Source organism: Bacillus rossius, chromosome 14 (assembly GCF_032445375.1).
Source record: "Bacillus rossius redtenbacheri isolate Brsri chromosome 14, Brsri_v3, whole genome shotgun sequence".
NCBI lineage: Eukaryota > Metazoa > Arthropoda > Insecta > Phasmatodea > Bacillidae > Bacillus > Bacillus rossius.
In genome coordinates, this window is record NC_086341.1 from 38,232,432 (window position 1) to 38,254,489 (window position 22,058).

At 38.2% G+C, this 22,058-nt stretch overlaps 1 protein-coding gene across 1 annotated transcript in view; it reads left to right on the forward strand.

Moving 5' to 3' along the window:
• Window positions 1-21,581, forward strand: part of LOC134538777 (sodium/hydrogen exchanger 9B2-like) — a 68,560-nt gene extending 46,979 nt beyond the window's left edge. The window contains exons 9-12 of the mRNA XM_063380269.1: window positions 2,711-2,875; window positions 14,907-15,050; window positions 18,806-18,907; window positions 21,226-21,581. Of these exons, the coding sequence (XP_063236339.1) occupies window positions 2,711-2,875; window positions 14,907-15,050; window positions 18,806-18,907; window positions 21,226-21,486 (672 nt within the window). The 3' untranslated portion in view covers window positions 21,487-21,581. The remainder of the gene's footprint in view (window positions 1-2,710; window positions 2,876-14,906; window positions 15,051-18,805; window positions 18,908-21,225) is intronic.
• The last annotated feature ends 477 nt before the right edge of the window (window positions 21,582-22,058 follow it).

Here is a 22,058-nt window from a genome sequence, read left to right on the forward strand (position 1 = left end):
TACACTGCAAGTTTTAAGTATGGAAAATTGTTTAAACTAAAATAATAATGAAAATTAGTTAAAGCTTTTTTTTGAACCTGTGGATTTCTGCAGTTTATTAATAATAGTTTATTAATTTTTGTTTTTACTTTTTTATTCTACGTTTTTTTTAACCTAAACTTAGATTCCGAATAATGATAAGATATATGTGCGTCACAATGTTTTTTTTATAATTCAAATTCCCTTATAAAACAGTTTATAACTTAGATCAGGAAACTTAAATATAATTTAGACTACAAAATATTCTTAAGTGTTTTTCGTAAACAGATATCACTTGGGTTTCATGATCAGTTTTCAACTGACACTGATACGTCTGGATTTCTGCACGTGTAGGATGTATTTGACTTAATATTTAAGCAACGATAGTACTCACAAAATATTTTTTTACTTAATTATTTTTTTAACCCTTACAAACTGAATATAAAAGTATTCATGCAAGTTTACAAAACAATTGTAACCAATTTATAGCTAAATATGAAAAAAAAATTCTTAATTCAGGAATCAAATTGATTGCCATAAATTCACGTGAATGTGTCAATTATGAGTACAAATAGGTATTTACTATGTTCAAATATTCACAGTATTTTATTTATGTATTGCAAAAATATCGGAAACGAACTTTGAATCTGGTTAATACCATTTTTGGAGGCCGAAAATTATTCACGTCCGAACTTCTCTAGCATTATACCGCAAGAGCAAGTAAAGAACGCAGGGTTCCTAGTAGATAACTGTGTATTAGAATTCTAATACAGCCAGTGGCGGATGGAGTGGGAGGTAGAGGGGTTATATCGCCCCTCGAAATTTGAAAACATTTGCAAAATATTAGCGAATACAGCGTGTTACTCTGTGAGAACCTTCAGGCGGGAGTGGACTTGGCCTTTCTGGCTGCGGGCTGGAGAGCGGGTACCCGGGCTCTGCCTGCTCTAAGGTATCCACGGCTGATTGGAGGGTGATTGTCGTTCGAGGTGTCGGAACTGTTGCCGGTTCTAGTATCCGAGACATGAACCATCAAGTCCGCGGAAAGGGTGTGTGATGCGATTATATAGCCTCTCCACACCAAGTGGCAACCCTCTGCCTTCACGTGGCACCGCTGTTGAGGTTGTGGTGGCTATGTTGGGACTGCTCACCCCGACCTCTGGTCATAGCACCTCATTACTGAAGAGGGCGCTGCCGGGTCTAACTCTGCCGCATAGTATGTATGAGACCGGAAATGGTGAAAGGGCTGAATCTGCGGGCAACAGCAGATGCGATAGAAACCTTTCCGGGGGGTTAACCGGCCAAGCCTCGGTGCATCGGTCCCAAAGGGCCCCATAATGAATGGATTAGGCCCCATGGAAATGGAGTTCGACTGGGTATGGTGGTTGCGGTGTCGGGCGACCGGGCCTAAAACGGGCTGTAAACTGCACGGCGAGGTATCCCCTTTAGCCTTGTAGTCGGTAGAGGTACTGAGGTAACCCCCAGGTGCTTCCTGCCCGGGCACTGTGATGGCCATTTTCCAGCTGGGGTTGATGGCGGTCGTCGCCAGAGGGGTGCAGTTGCATCCGGGCCTTAATCGGCTGTAAACCCGCCGGGCCGAGGTACGGCGGGTCGGAGGGCACTCCGAGGCGACGAGGACACCTCGTGGCTGCACTCTGAAGCGCGGTGGTCTGATCAAACTACCGGCGAACAGTCTGCCGATGAGACCTTAAGTTTGCTGTAGTACTGGAAAGACCTGGATGACTAATGGGTAGCAGTCTGCTGAAGCATGTCCGGCGATTGTGGGGCTCGCTGGACTGTGGAAGCACCTGTCTTGAACCCTTACCTGCATGTAGCTCCATGTGGGGATTTTGGTCTACAGGTCCCTAAGAAGCCACTATGTATGTAGTGGTGGAGGGGACATGTTTTCCTGGATCTGGAAGTTTCAGTGGAAAAGAGCTCTGTATTCTTCAGATCAGTAAGCAGACTCCCAATCTACCCTTAAAGGGCGCACATTTGGGAGGGGTGGTAGGCGGGTGCGTTGGCCTTCGGGCCCTCGAAAACATGTGAGAACCTTCATCACTTACTTCTTTTACTGAAGACCCTGATTCAATGTGTTAGTGTTAATAGTAATCTATATATATATTATTTTCAAGTTTGTTTTTAACATTTTCCTTGGAATGTTGTTAAGTCCAATTTATGGTTTATGGTGATTTGTAATAACGCGAAGAGAAATGTCCTTGTTTCCATAAGAAATCAGGAAGTGCAAAGGATTTTTGCTATCGATATTTCAGGCATTTAACACTTTTGGCTAGTTAAATTTTCGTCTCATTGACGACAGAAAAAAATTGTATCTGTTTCTATTATTAAAGAAAAATTCCAGTAACACCAAGCGACAATAATTTTCATGATTCCAAGTAGCTAAACTATGTATGTATATTTATAATGTAAATTTACTTAATTATTTATTGCCTTATTTTAAGTGGCGAAGTTAATGCGTACCGCCTTGTCTTACACTTAACCACATACATCTTTACTAACTTAGGTACACATTCCAAAAATTGTCACACATACATTTAAATAAAAACTGAATTAATATATAAATACAAATATGAAAATAATAAAAATAATATCTAAGATATATGTTATCCACTCTCATGAATCGGGTGACTGCAGTTGCAACTGGAGCGCGCCACTGTGAACGACCTCTTTGCAGCCGTACGTGGTGCCGCTCCGTGTGTTGATGCTCCTTGGCGGCGGAGTGTTGGCGATGCTGGGCAGCGAGGCCATGGGTCTGGGCGGCGCTGGGCCCTTGTGCTGTGTCACGTCAGCCTTCGTGTCCATAGCGTGCTGGTCGCGGCAAGGCTGGGAGATAGACGACGTGAGTGCGCTGGTCTCTTAAACCTTCCTCGTCAGGTGTATTGTGTGAGAGACGCTCGCTGGTGCTTCTATTGCTGTATCGGGCTAGAGACCTGGAAAATTCGCGGGTTCATTTCGTTATATGCTACAATTCAAATAATTATACCTTAGCGCTGCTTCTGCAATTGGTTCACTGTTAATCTGGAGTAATGAGGGCCAATTAGAGACCCTCGCTCAAAGAAGTGTCGAATCACAGACACTCAGTCGAGACGTCTCGCAAGTCAGCAGCCAATGAACAGGTGGAATTTGCCCGAGTGTGAAGAGTGTAGTAGAGTCTATCCTGGAGGTCATTGAATCCGCGAATTTTGCAGGTCTCTAGGTATTACCTTTGGAAACTATAACATTTTAGACTAAGTATAAACATGACAGAGACGATACAAGATATTATTTTTATATATTATCTTAACAAAGCTAGAATTGAATGAAATTCCCGATTTCAAAGGCACGTGGTTCATTATTTCAAGGTAATTTTAAAATCTGACTCGATTTATGAAGCACACAGCTTGAATTTAATATACTGTAGCTGTTTTTTGAACTCTGATAATATAACTTTGATAATTCTAGGCTATGTTCCGATTAGAGCGATACCAGAATTTAATACCAGATGTACAATTGAAAAGTTAAAAAAACAAAACGAAGTTCAGGGAATACTTTAAAAGCGTCGATTTCATATTTGAAAGAATGCGTAATCTTAGGGCAGTAACTTAAAAGTGATGCTATGGTCCAAATTGGACTGTGTTTTCAATCGTCCATGCAAATTTTTTCGCTAAGTAGTATAGGATAGGGGCTCCTGGCACACGGGTTCTGGGTGTGGTGCCGGTGCCGGTGTCCGCCATCTTGGATTGTGACGTCACGGCGGCCATCGTGGAGGAGTGTAACGGGACAAGATTGACCTTGACCTTTGACCCTCAAAATTCGCCAAAATTGGGCAAAAATTGCCCAAAATTCCTCAAAATTCGTCAAAATGTACATTTCTGTGGAAAAAAATTCCGCCAAAAAATCTCAAAAAATTCCTCAATTCAAAAATTCCCGTTTTCGAGAGAAAAATTCCCGTTTCGAGGGAAAATTTCCCGTTTTTAGTCCTTAAAAATCCCAGCGGCTAGAAATGTCCATATGTAGGCTTAAGCATCCATGTCTACAGCGTACGATAAGCCTCTGACGTCATCATGGATTATGACGTCACCGTTGCAATTTTCGTTACGGCCGCCATCTTTAACTTTTTTATTTATTATCCGATTTTAATAAAAAAATTTCAAATTAATAAAAAAATAACTTAATAAATTTTTAATAAAAAATATTTAAAAAAACAAACATTTACGACACGGAGTTCGAAGTCCTCGGTTCGAACCCGACGAGTGCAAAAAAAAATTAAAAATGGCGACCGATCCTTCTCCCGTGGTGGGTGCTAGCAGACTGACTCCCACCACTTTTTTTCAAAGCATATATATCGTCACCTAGTATGACGTCATGTCCGCCATATTGTCTTCGATGCTGGAAGCCATCATCATTGTATCGTCGGCGAGAGTGCGCTGACGTCATGTTAGTTTAGTTCTTATCCGCTAGAGTACAGTAATCATTTATTACTATGACACTCGCCATCTTGAAATTCGGCCACCATCTTGAAAATCCGTAATTATTTAGCTAGAAATTCGGGAAAAGTTCCAATATTCATTAAATAAATCACTCATTAATTTACATATTGATTCGATGGATTCCTGTCCTCGGTTCGATACCCGATCGATGCAATAATGTTTAATTTTATGTAAAAAATAATAATTTCAATAAACCATGTTCAACATTCGTAAAGAGACTCTAAATCCTCTACGACCATCATCCTATCAGACATCAAGACCACCATCTTGGAAATCCGTAATTTTAAAGCTAGAGATTCGGGAAAAGTTCCAAAATTCATTAAATAAATCACTCATTAATTTACATATTGATTCGATCCGCTCCTGTCCTCGGTTCGATCCCTGGACGATGCAAAACATATTAATTTTAAGTGAACTATAATAATTTTAATAAATAATCATCAAAGTCCTAAATAAAGCATAGTTTCCAAATCAACCATCATCCTATAAGTCATTATGGTCACCATCTTGGAATCGTGTAATTATTTAGCTAGAGATGCGGGAAAACGTTCAAAATTCATTAACTTAATGTGAAATCTATATATACTGATTGATTAGATCGAATAAGGTCCTTGGTTCGATCCCTGGTCGATACAAATCAACTTTAATTTTAAAAAATACCACAAAAGCGACAGGTTTGAGAAATAAAAACACCGCAAGTTCTTTTAAAAAATTTTATTACATAAATTCAATACACTACTACAAGTACAAAAAAAAACACAGACAAATTAATAAAGCCTTTTTGGATTCCTCGATTCAAACAGTCTTCTTATTGTACGGACTAAGCCTTTTACATGACTTTAAATGTCTATCCGATCCGTTCATCACCACAGCCAGAGACGGACTGAAGTTCATATCACTTATATAGTCTCATTAGCCGGTACAACACATGAGTCAAATCAATAACCATGTTCATTATACGTCTCGGAGCATTTTTTATAATGACGATGTAAGCTATCGAGACGTGAAATTAGTTTATTGCACTTATTGCACTGAAATTGTATTCTTTGAACATTATTAGAACAACCGCTTCTTTCATGTCTGCGAGCATTTGAGGTGATAGTAAATGATGCACCACAGTATTTGCACTGATGCGAAGTACGCTCTTCATTAATTGAAGTATTCAATGCTGATGAAACTTCAGCTGATGGTGGAAGAGCACATATCGAAGTCTCCTCCAGTGTTGTCAGAGGAGTTGCCAACGGGATCTGCTCCAACATCGTCGGCGCCGACGTCATGGTTCCCGTAGTCGATGGTACATCCTCCATCGAGTACGACGTTAAAGTCGGTAAAGATGCCATCGAAGTCTCAAGAACAGGCCTGTTACGCGACTTATGCACCAGAAGAAACAAACTAGGTGATCCGTACACCGTCGACGGCAGTAACAAACTGAGCGTCCTGCTTTCTACGACTCGTTTATATACATGCACCGTATGGAATAATACGCTAGTCAAATCAAGAACCATTTACAATAATACTAGAGTCAAATATACAAATTAAAAAAGAGGATCATTTGATCGAAAAAAATATCGATCTCTCCAATATACGCCCGGCTCCAAGAGCTACAATTCACGTCATCAGATCCAACTACATTTTGCTCCTATGCTTCAATTGACCATTAGCTGCAAGTGCTCCAACAGCTCCATCAGCTTCAACACGTAATGTACGCAATTTACGCGCAATACATGCAATTTACACACAATAAATGGAATGATTACACAGTACACACAGGAAACGGAACGTACACACAGTACACACAGGAAACGGAATGTACACACAGTACACACAGGAAACTAAACGGACACACAGTACACACAGGAAACTGAACGGACACACAGTACACACAGGAAACTGAACGGACACACAGTACACACAGGAAAATGAACGTACACACAGTACACACAGGAAACTGAACGTACACACAGTACACAAACAGGAAACGGAACGTACACACAGTACACACAGGAAACTAAACGTACACACAGTACACACACAGGAAAACTGAACGTACACACAGGAAACGGAACGTACACACAGTACACACAGGAAACTGAACGTACACACAGTACACACAGGTAACTGAACGTACACACAGTACACACAGGAAACTGAACGTACACACAGTACACACAGGAAACTGAACGTACACACAGTACACACACAGGAAACGGAACGTACACACAGTACACACAGGAAACGGAACGTACACACAGTACACACAGGAAACGGAACGTACACACAGTACACATAGAAAACGGAACGTACACACAGTGCACACAGAAAACGGAACGTACACACAGTGCACACAGAAAACGGAACGTACACACAGTGCACACAGGAAACGGAACGTACACACAGTCCACACAGGAAACTGAACGTACACACAGTACACACAGGAAACGGAACGTACACACAGTACACACAGAAAACGTAATGATCACACATACAGTAGCGGAAACACACACAGGCTTTGTTGGAAATCAGAATACAAGAAATAAAAAACATTAAATTTTACTTTAAATATTTTATTACTTCTCAACATTACACAAATACAAGTAAAAGAAGCCATTATTGTATGTAGCCAGCTTTCCTCAGTTCTTTGAGTATGAAGGATATTTCTTTGATGCACGGATAGTTTCCTGCACAAAGCGAGCCATGTAGAAGTCTTAGCCGGTCAACCAATATGTTTGGATCTTTCCATGATGTGTAATCAATCTCTTCTACCACCATCTTACTTGCTTGTTTATTATAAATACTTTTAATATCACAATCATCCCAGTGATCATAATAAGCATTATCAGATTTATTTATTATAACACGACGTTTCCATCGTTTCGGTCTCAGGACATCGCCACATTCTTCGATCTTGTCAGCTCTAGGTGCTTCATCACAGTCTATGCCTTTGTCAACAGCCTCAGAGTCACTGTAACAATCACTGTAGAAGACATCCTCTTCACCCAGATTACCGTATGAATTCGCTATCGATGATGTCGTAGTGTCTTCATCGTCTTCATGCTTCCTTTTTAGGGGTCCATCATTTTTACAAAGAATGGAGGATCTACTGAATATAGGCTTGAATGTATTCTCACTTTTCACGGTGTTGATACTTCCATTAGTTTCAGTCTTCCCGAAGCCATTAGCATCCTTCAATTTATGTTCTTCCTCACGATCGGGTGAGCTAATACCATAACGCTCAGGACAGGGAAAATTATTGTCATAATGCAGATCACTCTTCTTTAGTCTAGTGGATCCATCGGTGTCCTCTATGCCGTAAGTAGTCTTGACTTTACATGTTCTACCATGTCTTTTTAAGCTGTCATTTCGTGTTAACAACCTGCTACAACGATTACAGCTTAACATGTTGCGTAGTGGGTTTCTAGCACAATCATTCTTCTCATGACGTCTGGCATTCCTTCTCATGACAAAATCCTTGCCACAGTATCTACAGTGGCTTCCTTCCGATTCAGCTATAGATAACAAACCACGATCCATGATAGCTTCTGTGACTAATGTTAGATACAAACTGTCAGTTTTCTCCAATTGGAACCATTTCTTAAATAGAGTTTTTGAAATATTTCATCAGCGAGAGTTAAGTTATCTAATGCAAAGAAAATTGTTGCAAGTAGTTCCGGCTGTCGTCAACAGATGGCGCCACGTGTTGCTTGCAGGTAAATAATATATATTTCATTAATGTAGGATGCGGAACGCTCACTATCGATCGCAAAGGGAGGTTGGCTTCGATAGTATCCAAGGAGAAAAAAGTTCGTCCTTCCTGCTAGTTCTTCTCAGATTTCTCACGGTCCGCAATCTTGGATTACGACGTCACGGCGGCCATATTGGATGGGTGTGACCTTGACCTTTGACCAAAACCGCAGGAATGATAGCAAGCACACGGATTAACCATCAAAATATAGATAAGAATAATCAGGAGCACACAGAGAAAACCATCATAATATTGGCAAGAATAATCAGGAGCACACGGAGAAAACCGCCACAAGTTTTCTTTGATATCATTAAAATACAAAAAAAAATTAATAAAAAATAAAAACGAAAAAAAAATTCAAACATTCTGGCTTGTACTAGAACTCTATCTTTGCTCAACAATGAGAAGTTCACAAGCTAGCAGAATGTTTGAATTTTTTTTTCGTTTTTATTTTTTATTAATTTTTTTTTGTATTTTAATGATATCAAAGAAAACTTGTGGCGGTTTTCTCCGTGTGCTCCTGATTATTCTTGCCAATATTATGATGGTTTTCTCTGTGTGCTCCTGATTATTCTTATCTATATTTTGATGGTTAATCCGTGTGCTTGCTATTATTCCTGCGGTTTTGGTCAAAGGTCAAGGTCACACCCATCCAATATGGCCGCCGTGACGTCGTAATCCAAGATTGCGGACCGTGAGAAATCTGAGAAGAACTAGCAGGAAGGACGAACTTTTTTCTCCTTGGATACTATCGAAGCCAACCTTCCTTTGCGATCGATAGTGAGCGTTCCGCATCCTACATTAATGAAATATATATTATTTACCTGCAAGCAACACGTGGCGCCATCTGTTGACGACAGCCGGAACTACTTGCAACAATTTTCTTTGCATTAGATAACTTAACTCTCGCTGATGAAATATTTCAAAAACTCTATTTAAGAAATGGTTCCAATTGGAGAAAACTGACAGTTTGTATCTAACATTAGTCACAGAAGCTATCATGGATCGTGGTTTGTTATCTATAGCTGAATCGGAAGGAAGCCGCTGTAGATACTGTGGCAAGGATTTTGTCATGAGAAGGAATGCCAGACGTCATGAGAAGAATGATTGTGCTAGAAACCCACTACGCAACATGTTAAGCTGTAATCGTTGTAGCAGGTTGTTAACACGAAATGACAGCTTAAAAAGACATGGTAGAACATGTAAAGTCAAGACTACTTACGGCATAGAGGACACCGATGGATCCACTAGACTAAAGAAGAGTGATCTGCATTATGACAATAATTTTCCCTGTCCTGAGCGTGATGGTATTAGCTCACCCGATCGTGAGGAAGAACATAAATTGAAGGATGCTAATGGCTTCGGGAAGACTGAAACTAATGGAAGTATCAACACCGTGAAAAGTGAGAATACATTCAAGCCTATATTCAGTAGATCCTCCATTCTTTGTAAAAATGATGGACCCCTAAAAAGGAAGCATGAAGACGATGAAGACACTACGACATCATCGATAGCGAATTCATACGGTAATCTGGGTGAAGAGGATGTCTTCTACAGTGATTGTTACAGTGACTCTGAGGCTGTTGACAAAGGCATAGACTGTGATGAAGCACCTAGAGCTGACAAGATCGAAGAATGTGGCGATGTCCTGAGACCGAAACGATGGAAACGTCGTGTTATAATAAATAAATCTGATAATGCTTATTATGATCACTGGGATGATTGTGATATTAAAAGTATTTATAATAAACAAGCAAGTAAGATGGTGGTAGAAGAGATTGATTACACATCATGGAAAGATCCAAACATATTGGTTGACCGGCTAAGACTTCTACATGGCTCGCTTTGTGCAGGAAACTATCCGTGCATCAAAGAAATATCCTTCATACTCAAAGAACTGAGGAAAGCTGGCTACATACAATAATGGCTTCTTTTACTTGTATTTGTGTAATGTTGAGAAGTAATAAAATATTTAAAGTAAAATTTAATGTTTTTTATTTCTTGTATTCTGATTTCCAACAAAGCCTGTGTGTGTTTCCGCTACTGTATGTGTGATCATTACGTTTTCTGTGTGTACTGTGTGTACGTTCCGTTTCCTGTGTGTACTGTGTGTACGTTCAGTTTCCTGTGTGGACTGTGTGTACGTTCCGTTTCCTGTGTGCACTGTGTGTACGTTCCGTTTTCTGTGTGCACTGTGTGTACGTTCCGTTTTCTGTGTGCACTGTGTGTACGTTCCGTTTTCTATGTGTACTGTGTGTACGTTCCGTTTCCTGTGTGTACTGTGTGTACGTTCCGTTTCCTGTGTGTACTGTGTGTACGTTCCGTTTCCTGTGTGTGTACTGTGTGTACGTTCAGTTTCCTGTGTGTACTGTGTGTACGTTCAGTTTCCTGTGTGTACTGTGTGTACGTTCAGTTTCCTGTGTGTACTGTGTGTACGTTCAGTTTCCTGTGTGTACTGTGTGTACGTTCCGTTTCCTGTGTGTACGTTCAGTTTTCCTGTGTGTGTACTGTGTGTACGTTTAGTTTCCTGTGTGTACTGTGTGTACGTTCCGTTTCCTGTTTGTGTACTGTGTGACGTTCAGTTTCCTGTGTGTACTGTGTGTACGTTCATTTTCCTGTGTGTACTGTGTGTCCGTTCAGTTTCCTGTGTGTACTGTGTGTCCGTTCAGTTTCCTGTGTGTACTGTGTGTCCGTTTAGTTTCCTGTGTGTACTGTGTGTACATTCCGTTTCCTGTGTGTACTGTGTGTACGTTCCGTTTCCTGTGTGTACTGTGTAATCATTCCATTTATTGTGTGTAAATTGCATGTATTGCGCGTACATTGCGTACATTACGTGTTGAAGCTGATGGAGCTGTTGGAGCACTTGCAGCTAATGGTCAATTGAAGCATAGGAGCAAAATGTAGTTGGATCTGATGACGTGAATTGTAGCTCTTGGAGCCGGGCGTATATTGGAGAGATCGATATTTTTTTCGATCAAATGATCCTCTTTTTTAATTTGTATATTTGACTCTAGTATTATTGTAAATGGTTCTTGATTTGACTAGCGTATTATTCCATACGGTGCATGTATATAAACGAGTCGTAGAAAGCAGGACGCTCAGTTTGTTACTGCCGTCGACGGTGTACGGATCACCTAGTTTGTTTCTTCTGGTGCATAAGTCGCGTAACAGGCCTGTTCTTGAGACTTCGATGGCATCTTTACCGACTTTAACGTCGTACTCGATGGAGGATGTACCATCGACTACGGGAACCATGACGTCGGCGCCGACGATGTTGGAGCAGATCCCGTTGGCAACTCCTCTGACAACACTGGAGGAGACTTCGATATGTGCTGTTCCACCATCAGCTGAAGTTTCATCAGCATTGAATACTTCAATTAATGAAGAGCGTACTTCGCATCAGTGCAAATACTGTGGTGCATCATTTACTATCACCTCAAATGCTCGCAGACATGAAAGAAGCGGTTGTTCTAATAATGTTCAAAGAATACAATTTCAGTGCAATAAGTGCAATAAACTAATTTCACGTCTCGATAGCTTACATCGTCATTATAAAAAATGCTCCGAGACGTATAATGAACATGGTTATTGATTTGACTCATGTGTTGTACCGGCTAATGAGACTATATAAGTGATATGAACTTCAGTCCGTCTCTGGCTGTGGTGATGAACGGATCGGATAGACATTTAAAGTCATGTAAAAGGCTTAGTCCGTACAATAAGAAGACTGTTTGAATCGAGGAATCCAAAAAGGCTTTATTAATTTGTCTGTATTTTTTTTGTACTTGTAGTAGTGTATTGAATTTATGTAATAAAATTTTTTAAAAGAACTTGCGGTGTTTTTATTTCTCAAACCTGTCGCTTTTGTGGTATTTTTTAAAATTAAAGTTGATTTGTATCGACCAGGGATCGAACCAAGGACCTTATTCGATCTAATCAATCAGTATATATAGATTCCACATTAAGTTAATGAATTTTGAACTTTTTCCCGCATCTCTAGCTAAATAATTACACGATTCCAAGATGGTGACCATAATGACTTATAGGATGATGGTTGATTTGGAAACTATGCTTTATTTAGGACTTTGATGATTATTTATTAAAATTATTATAGTTCACTTAAAATTAATATGTTTTGCATCGTCCAGGGATCGAACCGAGGACAGGAGCGGATCGAATCAATATGTAAATTAATGAGTGATTTATTTAATGAATTTTGGAACTTTTCCCGAATCTCTAGCTTTAAAATTACGGATTTCCAAGATGGTGGTCTTGATGTCTGATAGGATGATGGTCGTAGAGGATTTAGAGTCTCTTTACGAATGTTGAACATGGTTTATTGAAATTATTATTTTTTACATAAAATTAAACATTATTGCATCGATCGGGTATCGAACCGAGGACAGGAATCCATCGAATCAATATGTAAATTAATGAGTGATTTATTTAATGAATATTGGAACTTTTCCCGAATTTCTAGCTAAATAATTACGGATTTTCAAGATGGTGGCCGAATTTCAAGATGGCGAGTGTCATAGTAATAAATGATTACTGTACTCTAGCGGATAAGAACTAAACTAACATGACGTCAGCGCACTCTCGCCGACGATACAATGATGATGGCTTCCAGCATCGAAGACAATATGGCGGACATGACGTCATACTAGGTGACGATATATATGCTTTGAAAAAAAGTGGTGGGAGTCAGTCTGCTAGCACCCACCACGGGGGAAGGATCGGTCGCCATTTTTAATTTTTTTTTGCACTCGTCGGGTTCGAACCGAGGACTTCGAACTCCGTGTCGTAAATGTTTGTTTTTTTAAATATTTTTTATTAAAAATTTATTAAGTTATTTTTTTATTAATTTGAAATTTTTTTTATTAAAATCGGATAATAAATAAAAAAGTTAAAGATGGCGGCCGTAACGAAAATTGCAACGGTGACGTCATAATCCATGATGACGTCAGAGGTTATCGTAGGCTGTAGACATGGATGCTTAAGCCTACATATGGACATTTCTAGCCGCTGGGATTTTTAAGGACTAAAAACGGGAAATTTTCCCTCGAAACGGGAATTTTTCTCTCGAAAACGGGAATTTTTGAATTGAGGAATTTTTTGAGATTTTTTGGCGGAATTTTTTTCCACAGAAATGTACATTTTGACGAATTTTGAGGAATTTTGGGCAATTTTTGCCCAATTTTGGCGAATTTTGAGGGTCAAAGGTCAAGGTCAAACTTGTCCCGTTACGCTGTGTCCCGTTACGCTGTGTCCCGTTACACTCCTCCACGATGGCCGCGGTGACGTCACAATCCAAGATGGCGGACACCGGCACTGGCACCACACCCAGAACCCGTGTGCCAGGAGCCCCTATCCTATACTACTTCGCTACTATTTCGCGAGACAGTAGGGAACTAGGTTTCATTACTTGTTTCACGTTTAAAATTCCGAAAAAAAAATTATGTGTACACTGTAAAAAAAATTGTTATTTTTTACAAGAAAAATTCTTGGAAACCCAATTGCCAACGATATCTCTTGTAAAACTACAAGGCAGAGCTTTGTAAAATTACTAATGTTGGAAAGCTCTACCTTGCAGTTTTACAAGTGATATCGTTTGCAACTGAGTTTACAAGGAATATCCTTGTAAAAGTACAAATTATTTTACCCACCTTAATTTTGAAAGTTCGAAGCACTTTAAATTATGCGTTTTTTCACTACGCGCATGAATGCATTTAGGTTTAATAGTGCAATGTTTACTATGAAAATAATGAATTCATTCGTATATTTTACTGAATTGCTTTCTATAGGTTATTTTTATATATAGTTATTAAAATGTTCTAATATTTTCATCCATGAGCTTTTTCAACCATTTAATATATTTATTTGTAAAAGTAATGTGATAAAAAATATAAAATTGTCTCATCATCGAACCTATTTTTTATAATTTATATTTCAGGGTTTAGAGTTATTGCTCATTTCATCGTGAGAAAATGCATTAAGTTAAGTTAACTTATCTTTGGCAATTTCTATAATTCGCAATTTTCATCATGCGTAGAAAAGCAAGCTAAAAATTGTAGATGTTTTATCTCGAACAACAAATAAATATAATTCTAACTATGAATTATATGGGCGTTTTAATAAAGTTTATGGCTTATTTATAAATATTAACATTTATGTGATGAAAAATATAAATATTTATGAGAAACCAATTGTATAGTTACTTTCATTATTATTTATATATTATGATAAAACACTACACGGTGAGGCAGAAATATTTAGCATATTGTAAGAGACCTGAACAATTAGCGATTAAATTCTGCAAAACTCTTAAAATTTAAATATTTATACCTTTTTCCCGTTGATTCTACTGGCTAACATTTTTTTTTAGGGTTATGTGCCGGTGAGAGACCTCAAACAAAGAATAATCAAATCACAGGCTACTCAGTTTAAAATGTCTTCCTAGTCAGGAGCAAATGAGCAAGAGACATCATCCAGTATACCCTGATGACTGTGGATTCTACCCAAAAAGTTCAATGAGCTTGCGAGTTCTTTCGGTGTCCATTTATTAAGTTTTATATCTCAGTTATGAATACTTGTTATTTACTTATACCTGGTTGTGAGGTATGCATTACGTATTGTGTGACTTGTGTGTTGCTTTGCAGAATCCAGTCGCCACGGCATTTGAAATATTCTGGATGATATTCGAGCCAATATTGTTTGGTATAACTGGAACGCAACTTAAAATATCTGAGTTGAATGGAGACACCGTATTAATGTGTTTCGCTTGCCTCATAGTCGCTATAGTGGTGAGTAGTACGAGTTTTTGCGGATATTTTTATTCCATTTAAACGGGATATAACTGAGGTGCAGAATAAGTATAATTTTCAAAATAAAAATATAGTTATGTACACATAATTTACTTTACCTTTTACATTGTACAGATACAATACTTAATTGGGCATCAGAAGAATAATGAAAATCATATCCAGTTTTTTCCCCTGTTGGTGAAACATAAATGTAATGTTTGAATAATGTTAAACAATTACTAGTCATTCTGTATACCTAGCAGTTTCCTACCACTTCTCTGTTGTGAATTAGTGCGTAATCTTATTCAAATTTGTTAATATTTTTTGTAGAGAACATGTCTTTTTTTTAGACCCATTACACAAATTATTTAAAACACATTAAATTGTTGGCAAATATTATAACATATAAAAGTGAGGTTTTATGAATAATTCCTTTTTATTTGTTATTTATTATAATAATAACTAGTTGGACATTCTTTAAGATTCACAGAATTTAAATGCAGCCACTACATCGTAAAAGATAATGTTATTTATTCTACACTGTAATATTCATGGAGAGTTTCAATAACATGTTTTTTGTATCAAATGCCACAATTTGTTAAGAATGTATTGTAAACCTTCAAGAGAATAAAGGGCTTCATTTTTTTAATAAATCTGTATCATTTCTCTGAAAGAATTAAGAATTATTAATACTCAAATCAAACAGTGGTAGGTCTTTTAAATAAGAAATGTTTAATTAAGGTTATTTGTAGTAAACTCTTCAAATAATAACAAAATATTATACTTTCAAATTTTTGTGCAAGCTTTAAAATAATTTCATATTAAACGAAAAAATTGAAAACCATATAATTTTTTTATAAAAAATAGTTAAATCATCATTTACAGAAGACATGACAGTCACGACAGCTCATACTTAGATGTTCTTGCGAATTTACAACTTACTATAAACACATTGAGCATAAAATATAATAGGAAACTATTACTTTTGCATTCGTAATTTTTAAATTCCTTTTTTTGTCTCGTAAGTTAACACCTTATGACTTTTTCTTATATGTATGGGCCAATCTATGACGCACAATGACTTGAGTTTGAGGTTTATTAATTGTTTGTGTCTGTAAAAGGTAAGAATTTTAAGCTGTAACCAGTTCCGATTGAATCTACAGGTAACCAGTGCAGCATCCCTAAAAAACATAACTGGTAGAAAATATTGAATTTATATTTATCTAATTTGCATGCAGCAAAAATTCCGAAAGTTAATTTTAACTTCGTCTTATTTTGTTAAACTATTTACCAATTCTTAAATCAAAGTTATAGTGATTTAATTTAGTTTTTTAACGATAAATATTTTGCAAGGCATGATAATATATAATTTTCAGTTCCTTAATCACTTATGTGTGAAGATCAAGTATTTTAAAACAATAATTTAATATTTCCAAAGGTTCTGATAACAATTCTCTATGTAAACATGTTCATGATCAGTAATTTGGTCCATACTGTGGCCTACCCCCCTTATACCGGGGTAGTTGCACACGTCCGCACTCGCCACGCCAGTCCCGTATACGCGTCACCACTGCCATGCTGATATTGAAATTGTAGTAAAATTAAATTCAACAGACGCGCATGGACCGGTGTAACATTTGGCCAGTGCGCAAAATAAATCATTAGCATGCTAAATTTACCGACAGTCCTGCATAACCTATTGTGATAGTTATAATAATGAATTACCAAAAATAAGATGCTCAAAAGTAAGTACTGTAAAAGGGTAAAGGGATCTAAAAGGTTAATTCGAGATATCATTTAAATTACTATAATTGAATTCAACACACGTAGCGACATTTGTATACAGACACTCTAACACTAAACTTAATTATATTCCAAAGTCCCACAAAGTCTATTACGGTGGAGGGGGGGGGGGGGAAACGAAATAGTGACGTCCTTCAGTCTAGATAAATTCAACCAGCAATTCCCGTCGCCGCACTCTGTCTTTCAAACACGTCTTCCATAAGTCATACCAGCCGGGCAAAAAGTACAAAATCTAGTTCTCGCACTTACTTGTTACTGAAGCATACCTCTGTAGTTGGTGACTGCCGGGGTCGGGTGTAAACCCCACTCACTTTTTAGCGCCTCTTGCATCGCGCTGTATCGGTGGCCCGTGCACTAGGCCCCCAAATATCGCGTTCTCGTATACCACCACTTATGTTGCTTCGCCCAAGGTGTCGTGGCGTTACCGTCATATTAAATCTTATTCACGTAACGTAACACCAGTTACTCATCGCTGGGATGCAAATTCTACTATCCACCGAGTAGTTCCGCGGCCGGCGGTCAAACACACACTCTCCCGCTGCAAACAGCTGGCCGTCGCCTCCCCTGGTCACGTCAGCTGACGTCACCCCCCTCCTCTACTACCACCCCTCACTCCGCTAGATCGTTCTGGTTATTTCTTGCAAGTCCCACTCCAGAATAAGGGTACTTAACGTAAAATAAAAAAGGTATACGATTAAAAAGTTATAATAAATAAATAATAACATACACCATTAAATAATATAAACACATAAATAATGTTATTGAAAAAATTAACTCATCTTAAAATAAACTTTACGCAAAATAAAGGTAATAGTAATAACCAAGATGACTGAGGCCACCACAAGTGGCCTCAATACAATTGTAAATATTTTAGATAGTTAAATAAAAAAAGTAAGTGTTATTGTTACACAGTATTAAAAATTAACCTTATCTTACCTCACCTCTTTCAGAGAAAATATTTGTGTTTTCACAATTACAGTACACTAGTAAATGCTTGTTAAAGAGAACCAAATTTCATTAAAGCAGTGAGATAAAAGTCCAATCAAATATACCAAATTATTCAGTTGAGGAAAAAGAGGTAAAAATAAATACTTTGTTTCATCCTAAAAAGTATATAAATCACAACATAAATATAAAATATGTGATTGTTCATAATATATGTAAGTTGAGTTCTTCAAAAAGTGACATTGTTCATCAACTTAATTACCTAAGGAAGCCATTTAATTTAACAACAACCTTTATTTATCTGAGTCATCACAGAAAACTATACACACAATGCCTTTTTAGATCGCACCTACGCCGACAATAATGATATAAAAACATATTTCACTATACAATTTTGTTTTAAATTTATACATCTTAAAAAAATTATTTGTTACACTTAGCAATAACACTTTAGCGTGGATCTTATAGTTATTTATTTCAAACAGTTTGTATGGACTATGTTCTTAGCTGCATTCGAAAAATTGTCTTTTTTTTTGTTTGCGTTAATTCAATCGATACCAGTTTGTATGTCACCGATAATAATTACAAAAGTAACCATTATTCAGTAGCTCTAGTTGTAAATTCATAATAGCGGATAAAAAATTATATGTCTTAGATATTATTTCATATTTACATATTTACTATAAATTTGTTTACATAGTTTAGCTGCTTGCAATCATGAAAAATGTATCTTGGTGTTTAATAATAGAAACAGATACAATTATTTTTCTGTCGTCAATGAGAAAAATTTTAACTTGCTAAAAGTGTTAAATGATTGAAATATCCATAGTAAAAATTATTTGCACTTGCTGGCTTTTTCTGGGAACAGAAAAAGTTCTCTTCGCCTTATTAGAAATCACCATAAACCATAAAATTGACTTAACAACGTTTTCTAATGACACTAAGATATTATGTTTCTATCAAGATTACAAGTGATGTTTTGAGAATCCCATTATTTTTTTTTTCAGACGAGAATAATAGCTACTATCTTGCTGGCTTGGGGCAGTAAATTAAATCTCAAAGAGAAAATATTCGTGTCATTAGCGTGGATGTCGAAAGCTGGTGTTCAGGTATGTCTCTCTATAAATAAACACTTATCTAAACACACAATGTATGTGTTTCTTCTAAAAAAAAAATCACAATTCACCCTGTTTTCGATTCGCATGTAGATTATTTTGATTGTAGTGCTGCACTGTATGTTGCAATATTTCACGAAACTCAGTAAAAGAAATCGGTTAGTTTTTAATTGAGTGAAAATTTGTATTTTGGAATACTTGCTCCAACGATTTTTTTCACAGATACATTATCAAGAATCTAGATAATAGGCTTTCGTGGCTGGAATCACCAACTACTTTCCATTTTATTTAGTCCCATTTCATGAAAATAGTGGTGTGCTTTGTGGCATCCACCTTAAAATCCTTAATGGGCCATTACTAATATTGTTAATCACCCTTGCCGATGGCTGAAACAATGCATGCCAAAACGTCGGACAATGCAGCATTTACAAAGATAAGATGTGGCCTCAACTCCGAAAACAACAAGTATTTATCACTAATCATAACGTCTTAAAACCCAGTATAATCTTTAACATCTTAAAAATTATATACTGAAGTAAAAAAAAAAAATTGGTTGTCTGTAAAGTCGGTTTACGGACGATTAACATGACAACGTCATAACAAAACATTGATGAAATAATTGCATACTTTTATGAATAAAATTGAATCATTTTTAATTAATAATAAAAGAAAAAATACTTGAAATTATACTACTATTCAAATTTTTAAAATGCAAGAATAATTAAACTTTATTGCCGAAATTGTTCTTGCAATAAGCAATGAAAACCACATTAAAATTCGTCGAGAATATTTTACGTTTTTATGTCTTCCAGCGCTCAAAATTATATGTAATTGTGGCCCCGGGCACGAAATTTTATTAATAATTCATTATTAATAACGCTTCTCGCGATAAACAAAGGAAAATATGTATTAACGAGTGCCTGGTTGCCGCGGAAGCGGATAGATAGCGAGATTCGTTCGGTTCGTGTCCGTCACCGTAGATGTCAGCACCATAGGGGAATAAAATTATTTCGTTTTTATAATACGATTTTATAACAAATACGGATCCCAAATACATCAAACTTATTTATAATTTGTCACAATATTTTTTTTTAAATATTGTGCAAAAGATCCCGGGTGTAATTTGAATTATTATGTGTAAATGTAAAACACCATTGTTCGTACAAAAACGTATTTGAAAATTCAACATTACTTTTAAATAACCGTACCGATTGTGCTGAAAATCGGTGGACGATCGTTAAATTACATGATGTTAATAATTCAAACGACGAAAACATGATTGAAAAGTCAAAACGATGGTTGTTCCAATCGAGTGGAAGAAAGATGCGGTGCAAGCGTACAATAAGCATTAAGGGACACATCGTAGTGGGACAATGTGCGTTACGAAACACTTTTTCGTGCGTGCAGCAGGCGTTCATCAATTTATTAGACGTTGTCACATCAAAAATGTAATGGTACAGAAACTGTTGTAACAAAATGTAAGTTATTGGTTCCTTCTTTAAATGATTCTTGCGATGGGTAATTATGTTTTGATGCAATTTCTTGGACATACGCCATTGCAGTTTTGCACTTTTTTTTGCACAATTTTTCCCATGACAAACAGTGCAACGGCATATTAGTCCGATCAATTTAGACATCCGAGGGTACAAAAAATTCGCACCTAGCTGAAAATCGGTAGGATTGTTCAAAACACCATCATAAATGAAATCTAAAAAGTCCTCATCGATCCGACACCTATTAAAAAATAAATTTATTCGGGGTCAAAGGTCACAAAAATGGGTTTTTCGCGATTTTCAGCAAAACGGTAAGTTTTATCATAAAATTAGCGATGAGGACTTTTTAGATCTCATTTATGATGGTGTTTTGAACGATCATACCAATTTTCAGATGGGTGCGAATTTTTTTATCTTCACTGCTATTTTTATGGTCTAATTTGACCGGACTATATGTCCGAGAAACTGAATCAAATCATCTATTGTTAGAGACCGGAAAAATTCGCGGATTCATTTCGTGATATGCTAAAATGCAAATAATTGTACCTTTCTGCAACTTCTGCTATTGGTTCACTGTTTACCTGGAGGACTGTGGGGTCAATTACAGACCCTCAGTCAAAGCAGTATCGAATCACGGGTCTCCCAATTGAGACTCCTCACAAGTCAGTAGCCAATGAACAGCTGGCGTTTGCCCGTGCATGCACAGGATCGTGGAATCTATGCTGGAGGTCATTGAATACGCGAATTTTTCCAGTCCCTATCCATTGATAACCGTGCCTCGAGAGCTGGGTGAGCTGACGGGGGTCTCGCGTGATGCAGGCGGCGCTGGGCCCGGTGGCGCTGGCGACGGTCGCCGACGCAGGCAGCGCCGACGACAGGACGAGCGCCCAGGCCGTGCTGACGGTCAGCGTGCTGTCCATCCTGCTCACGGCTCCCACTGGCGCGCTGCTCATCTCGCTGGCGGGCGCGCGCCTGCTCCAGCGCACCTCGGCGCCTCAAGTGCTGGAGGGCTGGCGCCGCAGCCGCAAGCCGTCCATGCGCGACTTCGCCGTCGAGGAGGAGGCGGCCTGCTCCCGGTAGCCCGGGGCCTCGCCCCTCTGACACCTTCCTCCTCTGGAGCTCCCGAGACCATCGTAGACCACGGGAACCTCTAGAGATACCGAGACCATCGTAGACCGAGGGAACCTATAGATCTCCCGAGACCATCGTGGACCGTGGGAACCTATAGATCTCCCGAGACCATCGTAGACCACGGGAACCTCTAGAGATACCGAGACCATCGTAGACCGAGGGAACCTCTAGAGATACCGAGACCATCGTAGACCGAGGGAACCTCTAGAGCTTCCGAGACCATCGAAGACCATCAGAACCTATAGATCTCCCGAGACCATCGTAGACCACGGGAACCTCTAGAGCTCCCGAGACCATCGTAGACCACGGGAACCTCTAGAGATACCGAGACCATCGTAGACCGAGGGAACCTCTAGAGATACCGAGACCATCGTAGACCGAGGGAACCTCTAGAGCTTCCGAGACCATCGAAGACCATCAGAACCTATAGATCTCCCGAGACCATCGTAGACCACGGGAACCTCTAGAGCTCCCGAGACCATCGTAGACCACGGGAACCTCTAGAGATACCGAGACCATCG